This window comes from Lepisma saccharinum, chromosome 18 (genome assembly GCF_977018435.1).
Source record: "Lepisma saccharinum chromosome 18, izLepSacc3.1, whole genome shotgun sequence".
NCBI lineage: Eukaryota > Metazoa > Arthropoda > Insecta > Zygentoma > Lepismatidae > Lepisma > Lepisma saccharinum.
Genome location: NC_139246.1, coordinates 14,161,765 through 14,171,676, shown reverse-complemented (window position 1 = coordinate 14,171,676; position 9,912 = coordinate 14,161,765). Strand labels below are relative to the sequence as shown.

Sequence of the window (9,912 nt, the reverse complement as noted above, 5' to 3'; positions counted from 1 at the left end):
GTTCTTGCCAAACACCCTCTTACAGTCCTAACCTCGCTCAAAGCTATTTTCAGTTGTGTGAACCCTTAAAGGAGCTCCTCCGAGGCCAGCATTTCTGCAGTGTCGAAAAGGTGACGTAAGCAATCCGTTTAAGCAATTCCTTACTAGAACTAGCTGAAAGAATAGTCTAAACTTGATCTGTCATGAAATTGCAAAATCCAAACGATTTGCAAGCATGCCTAAGCAATCTTAAAATTAAGAGGGGGAATATTATGTCCAATGAGACCGAACCAAAAATTCAAAACTCCAAAATATGAAGGGTGTATCTACCACAGGAAGACGCTGTATACGACTGATCAACTGGCCAATAGTAAAAAAACAGTAGCAGCATATTATAAGGGGAATAAGACAATTGTAATAACTAATTTACAACAGTTATAGATCATACAAGTAATAATTTCAAATAGCAAGAGTATTAATAATTGGACAGTTTATATACAAATGTATTCATACCTTCAAGACATTTTTGTGTGACTTTGGGAACTATACATAATTTTTTATTAATGATTTTGAAAATAAATAAGCATCACGCTGTACTAATCGCTCTTTAATGGTGTACTAATAATTCACAAGAAAATTATATTTACCTGGGAAAAAAGTATTATCTCTTACTTTGTGTCTACTTAAAAGTTACTCCATGGTCTTTGAGTATCAAACTGAACCTAGGTTTTGATCCAAGAAAGGGGCCTTCGCGAAACTTTTATACCCATCGAATAATAGCGTAATAATCTACAAATATTGAAAATACATTAGATTCAACACGTAACGTTCCTAAAGGAACTGAGTATTGAATTTGGGTAGTGTAGCTCATTCATCATTCAATCTCAATAATGGCGTACTCGCTATTAATGGTGAGCTTAGTAACTGCGAGAGGTGATAAATATACACAAAAATGGCAAAATACAACACTTGGGTTTTATACCATCAAAGAATGGATCAGTATGGTAAATGGAAAAGTATACCTGTCTCTCCCTGGAGATGGAAGTTCAGCGGTGAGCGATTATGATCGTGACGGTCAGTGGCGTGCCCAAGGAGGGTTGATGGGGGTTATAACCCCCACCCCTTTCGCCCAGTATTCCTAAAAAAAAAAGTCAAAGGTAGGAAAGTATGACAACATGAGGGCTGACTACCAAGAAAAAGAATACATAACCCCTCCCTTTCGAAAATCCTGGGCACGCCACTGGTGACGGTACCGTATCTCAAGAGTTTGACTTCAAACTTGTTCCAACGTTTCCTCGCTCAAGCCGGCTTTTGACCCTCTAATCGTTCGCTCTAAAACTGACCAATGACCTCTATTGTCCCAGATATTTATTGTCATAGATTGTACTAAGCAATGCAGAGTAAGTCACCTGTGTCCTCTTCCTGGATTTCACCTGTTTACATGTTTGGTGACCAGGGAGAGCTTAGGTAATGTCTGACACTGCATTCCTTATTGACAAGGTCCTGTCTGGAAAATGATGGCCAGTGCCTAGAATTTTGAGCTGCATTTAATCTAATGTATTTTCAATATTGGAGGATTACTACGATAGCATTGCGGGATGATGCATTGCGGTGATCGAACTGCCTGCGGTCTCTTACTGGGTAGCCCTAGCTGACCTTGTTTGATGGGAGCAACACTGATTCACACAGCGTTCTCTGACAAAATAAAGTAATGTGGTACCAAAAGAATTGATCTACATCTCCAGAAATCCCCATTTCAAACTCTTCAATGTTTCTGCCGATTACTGTATATTGAAGACTAAAATTTACTCTATGAAAGTCATTGCTTGTACTAATCCAGATCTAGAGGTTCTTGCTTCTCAAATATTTTGCTCATTACACCATACCATTGAATATACGAGTAGCTTGAACTCCGCTCTCTGTAGCAGACTATATCGATGATCTCCGCAGTGTAAAACTTTCGCTGAGTAGACCTTGTTTCTTCCAGGTATCACTCGAACTCAAGCTTCACCATTGAGAAAAGTTCCAGTTAGTAGCAGGGTTGCCAGACAAACTGAAGGAAGTGGCTGTGGTGGTAGCAGTAGCAAGTTTCCATCGTTCTCAGACCTCAGCATACAGAAACCAAGCGAGGAAGGTGCAGAAGAATCAGAAGCTGGCAGCGAATCCGCGAAAGGCATGTCGGACTGGTCTGCCACTTTCCCCAGCGTCTCTGGTGACGAAGGATGCAACGAAACGACGGTGACCGAAGAAAACGAAAAAGAGAAGCCTTCAATATTTGGGCAAGGAAGTAATGAGGAAGAACAAGAAGAAAAGGAAAGGCCTTCAATGTTTGGACAAGGCGAGAATGAAGAAGAGAAAGAAAGACCGTCTATATTTGGGCAGGCTGGGAATGCAGAAGAAGAGAAGCAACCAGCTGGTGACGGAGGTATTGCAGGGCAAGAAGAGAAACCTCCAATATTCCCCCAGGGAGGTAACGGAGCGGAAGAAGTGAAACCACCAGCGCTAGGGCAAGGAGGCAACGGAGGAGACGTAACCGTCTCAGCAAACAACGGAGACGAGATGAAACCTCCAGTACACGTCGGTACAGGTAACGATGCCGAACAGGTGATTCCCCCAATGCTAGTCCAAGAAGGTAGCGAAATGGAACAAACTAGAACAACAAGAGAAGCACCAATACCAATGGAAATGCCAGAAAATACACCGGCGGTAAATACTCCCGATACGTCGAGCGTGGCGGCGGGCCAACCTGAAAACACGATAAACATGGCCGAATCGGGTACAGGCGTGAACACCGCAGCGGCAGACCCACAAGTCGGGACAAGCATCATCAACGGCAACCAAGGACCGGAAGCAGCGGAGGCTGAAGCTGGTTCCCAGAAGGAAAGCGAAGGCGGAGAGATAACGAACGTCAACGCTAACCAAAATATCCCCCCTACGGTCAACCAAGTGATAAGCACAACAGGCGGTGGCCATGCAGAGCCTGCAGGTAACACTGGGGAAGCAATGTGCACTTGCCCTAATAGCAGGAAATGAATGTCATATGATTTACTGTCAAAAGCGTTTGGGAAGTTACTTTTTGAAAGTAACTGAGTTAGTCACAGTTAAAAGTAACTGAGTTAAGGTTACCCTTATTCATTTAAATAGTGATTCAGTTATAGTTACTGGTATTTGAAAAGTAAGTGCAAGTTACTTTTACATTTACTTTCTGCTGGGGATTTTCTTGCAAACAAATTACACACAATCAATGATCATTAACTGTAATAAAATAAATATATGAAGACTTACATTGTGTTTTATTTATGTTTTCGTAATATAAGCTTCATATATTTATATTATTACAAAAGGTATATGATTACAAAAGGTATATGATGGCGCAAAAAGTCGGTTTTGCTTGAACGACAATCAATTTAAATTTGCTCTCTATCTCTCTGCACACACACCTCAAACACTTTCTCATGTTAAACAAGAAAGTTCATTCAGTTGTAATTTGAATTTTTTACATTAGATTATTCGATGTTTAAAGATAATTCTATTCCAAGCTTTATAAGAGACACTCCCCAGGCAATGAGTTCCGCTAGTTCAATTACGAAGTTTCAATTGAATGTAACAATCAGCCCAAAATAATACACGCAATTACAAATAGCGCATTGCAGTAAAGTCTGGGTTTTATAAATTTAGCCTGTAATGAAGCCTAGCTTCCTTACATTAGCAAATTCAACAAAAATACTTTCACCTTAGCATCCTGGTAAGACAAATAGTTGGAAGCGGAGTGCCATATTTAGCTCTTCCACAACGTTACAAATTATCAAGGTAACAATGTAAGTGTTGCAAAGTAACTGTAAAAGTAACCATTGATAACGATATTTATATTGCAAATGAGAAACTTACTTTTAAAAGTAACTAGATAAATAAGAAATTCAAAAAAAGTAACTAACTGTTACTTGCAACTCTGCTACAAGCATCAAGTTCCTTCCGAAAACTGACTGCCAGACGTTTCACATCCTAAGGATTAGGTAACTGTGCATAATGAACACAATCAATTGATCCTCCGTTAGTGCACATGTAGAGAAGAGTTTGCACTCAGTAGATAGCATATGTATCCATAACTATCATGCACTGGACAAATCACTTATTCTTTTATTAACTCTGGGATTTTTGAGCATAAGATTATTGCCTTTCCCTTCCTTGGTAGGATAAATCCATTCAAAATTTCTGGATGGACATTCAAATTATTCCGGAAATTATTTCCAAGCGACAAGATGTCATTAACATCACAAGTTTTAAACATTGCTTCAACATGCATTTGGTTTTCCATCGTTGGGTAGAGCACTTGTTTTAGTATAGTACACTACTAACATTGCACTTAGCGTTTTGTATTTTTACTGTATTCAGTGCAATAAAGCTTCTGAGAATGAGAATTAGAATTTTGGTGTATAGTTTTCCCAAATGTAGAATCTTTTTCAATGTATATGGTCAGTTGATAAATTAGACAATTGCATGTGTTCAGTTTCCTTATCGTATACTCTGTCACATGGGAAGGGAAGCTTGCTGAGACACACAAGTAACACACAGCTGTATATGCTAAGAAACTTTGTCAATTCCCTTTACTTTTAATTCATGACATCAGAATTGAGTCTCTGGAACTCTTAACTCAAACACGTTCATGTATATGAATGAATGAGAATGGCATTTTATAATAGTATGATTAGAAAATATGTGAAGGAATGCTCTGAGAGGCGCACCCGATATCAGTGTTGCCACATGAAGGGAAATTCCCTTTTGCAAGAAATTTCGGACCGAAATTTTAGCCACAAGGGAAAAGAGAACTTAAATTAAAAATATCACAATTTCAGGGAAATTTTAAGAATTCTGTGACTCTGCATTATTATAGTTAATGTTAAGTTCCAGTTCCATATTCACATTTTTATTTATTTCTGATTCTTCTTATTTCTGCTCACTTGAATATAAGCTTGTATCTATTGATATTTATCTTAAGTTTATTGTACTTCGCTTTTCTGTATCTTCGGATAATTGTAACGATTTGAATTAACGATTTAATGGATTCCTGACCTTGATTTAAACCTGGGACATCTGACCAGGAAGCGATGAAGCTGACATGTATGTAAAAAGTTATGTAATATTTTATATTCATACGAACATTGACCAACGGAAATTTTACTACTGCTGCTGCTACTACTACTACCACTTCTAATAATAATAATTGAGGTGAAGGGAAAAAATAGTCCAAAAACAGAAATGTTGCCCCTTGGAAAGGGAAATTGTGTCCTCAGATTGTGGCAACACTGCCCGATATATGCCGGAATTCGAAGCCAGAATGATTCTTAGTAGAACTGATTAAAGGCTTACATATACCCATACAAATATAAACTTTCGTACTTAGATCTTTGTTTTGTTATATAGGCACTGTTAATGAATATCGAAACCCAAGGCCATTCATTTAAAGTATTTAGCCTTGATCATATGAAATATTAACAAAATTTGCAATTTCTAATTCAAAAACCTAATTTGAGGTTTACTCGCGGGTAATCGTATATTGTGACACTCCTCGACTGTAGGTGTGACTAAACTGTTATTTTTTGCCCTTCAATTCATACAATACTTGGTAGTTCAGTCGCTTTACATCCTCCACGCAATCCCATTCTCTCTCACGTGTTCATTGGTCCTCTCAATGCTTGCTTGCTCCAGAAAATCCCGGAACAGAATATCAATAGAATAAGTAAAGTAAAAAAAAATATTAGTTGAAATAATAATTGTTAATTTATTATTATTATTTCTACTATTCAATTCTATGTCAATAGTTGAACCATCACTCTTACAAAAATCTCTAGTGACGTCACCAATCGCACCTTTCTCGTCCTGAAACCCAACTCTCTATCAATTTTAGACTATAAAAGACACTAAACATGACCAAGGCAGTTTTTATTGTAGAAAACACACTTTACACGCAACGTTTCAACCTTACGTCAGGGTCTTCTTCTTCAGACTAAGAAAAAAAATATTTCTCTATGGTTTGATTCTTAATATGAAGAACACCCTGATATGGTGTTAAAACCTTACTGTACAGTGCTTCTGATGTAAAAAATTCCGTTGCTCATCTACAAAAAGGAACATGAATAAAACGGTATTGTTTTAAACTTGAGGAACAATTCGGGACTAGTAGAAGTCGCTGATATTTTTATTACGAAGGGAATTGTCGTCACCATCAAAGATAGTACTGGAAAAATCCAGCATCTTTGGAGAATAATAGCATGCCTTGGTCATATGTAGTGATCTTCTAACATGGAAACAAGGCTTAATCGTGTTACTATTGGACTCTAAGAACATACATTTATGTATTACAGAAAACGGGCCAGCGGTAAGTGTGGAAAACACACCCGACGCGGCCAACGTGGCGGCGGGGCAACCTGAAAGCACGATAAACATGGCCGAATCGGGTACAGGCGTGAACACCGCAGCGGCAGACCCACAAGTCGGGACAAGCATCATCAACGGCAACCAAGGACCGGAAGTAGCGGAGGCTGAAGCTGGTTCCCAGAAGGAAAGCGAAGGCGGAGAGATAACGAACGTCAACCCTAACCAAAATATCCCCCCCACGGTCAACCAAGTGATAAATACTAGCGGTGCTGGACATGCGGAACCCGCAGCTAACGCCGGGGAAACAACGTGCACTTGTCCCAATAGCAAGAAATGAATTCACGTGACGCAATTTACTGTCAAACGTCTCGCATCCAAAGAATAGTTAGGTAACTAACTGTACAGGAAAAAGTAGATTGAATCCACTAGTGCACATGTACAGAACAGATCATCCTATAAATCATATTCGTTAGATTGAAGAATTTCGCTTCTGCTGCAGTATATTTTTTCTACATTTCGCTAAGTCTCTACCATTTCCAACCATTATTTCCCATCAGAAACGCAAGTCTTCCATTTGGCCCTATCATGTGTAATATCTACGTTTTAAGAACTAATGAAAGCATTTTAGAAACTATTTCCAACTAACTAGTCATCACTACAACGCAATCCTTAACCACTATGCTGCCTCAACATGTACCTACATGTCTATCACAGTGTAGAAACATTTCTCTACCATTTTGTTGTATATTACTACATAAACATTGCACTTAGCGTTTTATACTTTTATGTTATTGTGTATAATAAAGCTTCTGAGAATGAAGATTAATTGCAATTGCTCTGTTTCCTTATTTCTGAACTGATAATAAATAATAATTTAGAGGTTCAGTAATGTGTTGCAATGTGTTAGGCACATATCAATGGACGATATTAGTGTGACGTCACTGATAAAGATTGAGTCCAAACAAACCCGTTGTGTGGTTTGTCCCTGTTCGATAGCATTAGAAAATCCATCACAAGGGGCAACTTTTGAAATTGTGACAGCAGTCATGAAACATAACTGTGATGCGTATCGTACAATGTAAAGATGAGATTTTGGAGAATACTACACGTACCTTACGGAGGATAAGGTAAAGAATATCTGGAGTAAGAAATCGAATAAAGCAAACACATCAAATGCGGCGCCGATGCAGTCACGTGAGGCTGATGGATTCCCAGCAGCCATAGCGGCAGCGTCACCACAGTTGGTTTAATTTCCTTTTAACATGCATGACTTCCTTATTCCATTTATACTTTACCTTATCCTCTGTAAGGTATGTGGTTGTATACCTAGGTATTCTCCGAAATGTCAATGTTACATTGTCACAATTTTAAAAGTTGCCCCTTGTGATGGAATTTCCAATGCTATGGAATAGGGAAACACCATGTGACGGGTTTGTTTGGACTCAATCAGTTTTTTCCTGGTGACATTACCATTAATATGGTCCAGATTGAAGAACTGCACCACTGCAGTTGTATAAGTAAGGTACATCCCTCCATTTCTTACTTTTTCCATATTATTGAATGTCATTGATTTGGCTTATTTTACTTCTAATCGCGAAGATGTGGATGAGTGACGATATGATGAAATTGATAAAGGGACACTAGCAAAGAACACCAGGATTCGAACCCGGGACCCATGGCGTCATAGCGCTCCGCCACGGTCTGCTAAAATTGAACTTTTTTTTTACTGAAGCATAAATTTAGGATAATATCACAAATGAACAACTGTTCTGCATACTTTCAAATTGTCGGTGAAGGCCACGTTCTTCGGCTTCTTGTCACCACAGATTCAATAACTTTCTCTGAGTGATGCTGAACTAATAATTTCTCATCAAGTGCTCATTGATGAAATAAAAGACGAACTTTTGAAATAAGTGTCAAAATATCTGCACCACTGTGGATGATTTTCTTCGACTATTCCATAACACGCTCTCAAGGGTGCGAAATTCTGGGAGGGACAAGGGGGATTTCCCCCCACCAACGATTTTGGCCTCAGAAATCCGCCCACCCAAAAATTTCCGGGGGTAAAGTTATTGTTATAAGAAACAAAAGATAAGCAATTACTTTTGACTTCAAATATACTACGAATAATGCGCAGAGTAGTGTGTGGTTGTGAGTGTTGAATGATCTCTCTCTCTCTCTCTCTCTCTCTCTCTCTCCCCCTTATTCTTATATTTAATAACATAAATATGTACATCGTATAAATTTATATATGTGTGGGGGTGAGATTGTAGATTAAGATCTCCCCCCCCCCACCAGTCTTCAATGATTTCGCACCCTGGCGCTCTCTGCCACGTCGGTAATAATGACCGAAACTGGCTCATATCAATCACGCCATATTGGCTATTATGACCGAAACATGTGGCTTGACTTTGTGGTTACCCTCGGTCGCAAATATAACAATGATGCTCATAAGGCATGACTGAGGAGCAGTGGTGTGCCGTAGACTGTAAGTTTACGCCTACATGCGTTGTCTACACGTAATCTACGCGTAGATTACATTGGGTTGTAGTTTATATAGACTACGTAGACAATCTAAAGTGCATTAAAATTAATTTTCAAGGCTTTCATGAAAGGAAGGTGACATTTTCAACTATATTGGTTCCTAACGAAATGAAAAGAATCCTATTTACAACAAAATTTCTCTTCTCTTCTATCATCAACTATGGAAGAAGATAAATAGTATGCAAAAAAACAACAGATGGCAGTCATGAGGCAAGAGTGGTCTTTTCCCATAAAACACTAGATTATTTCCTAAATTAGGTTTCTTCCTAGGTGAGAACTTGTTCTAATTTGGAAGAAAGAGTATGAAAAGTTCTCCTCAAACATCAGCAACTGATACGCAGTATAATTTTCTTTTAATTCCACGGCGCCCTTTGCTAAGTTATCACCTTTCGCCATGTTGTTTACATAGATTACGTAATCTACGTGTATAACATAGTCTACGTGTAAAATGTAGACTATCGTTGTTTACACGGAGACGCACATCACTGCTGAGGAAGCGTGGGAGTCGAGTGCACATTAAAAGTGTTTTGGGTTGTTTCGTTTTACACAGGAAAAAAGCGAAAGTTTCGAATTTTCGAAATAAAGAAGTGCAATAACCACTTTGGCACAGGAGGCAAAATTGGTGAAACCATCCTGGAAGCAAAATTATATGAGTAAAATAAGACGGTAGCTCGGTTCGTTGAGCAATAAATAGCACGTCATATCAGAGACTCGGATTCGTGTCCTGGTGTACATAGTACATTTCCTGTGTGTTCTAAAACGTAAAGTAAGACACATGTCGTGTACATGTGTTGTGTTTGAGTTGGGTTGCTCTGAGAATCGGTCAGGATGTGCTGAGGTGTTCAGGTGACGGGTGAAAATTCAGGGACAACTGAACTTACGTGGGGCTGTTCAATAAAGAATGATCATTATTTTTTTATTCACATAATATCTCACGCTGAAATTTAATTTTATGTTATATTGTTACCTTAATGTGTAATGTGCACGCGGAACTAGATTCATTGTTTTGACTTC

General features: G+C 38.7%; 1 protein-coding gene across 1 annotated transcript; it reads left to right on the top strand.

The window, feature by feature from the left end:
• Window positions 1-980: 980 nt before the first annotated feature.
• Window positions 981-6,691, top strand: LOC146002667 (uncharacterized). The gene is made up of 3 exons (XM_083140631.1): window positions 981-1,053; window positions 1,967-2,965; window positions 6,342-6,691. The coding sequence occupies exons 1-3, from the start codon at window positions 981-983 to the stop codon at window positions 6,689-6,691; spliced, it is 1,422 nt and encodes a 473-aa protein (XP_082996757.1).
• Window positions 6,692-9,912: the final 3,221 nt, after the last annotated feature.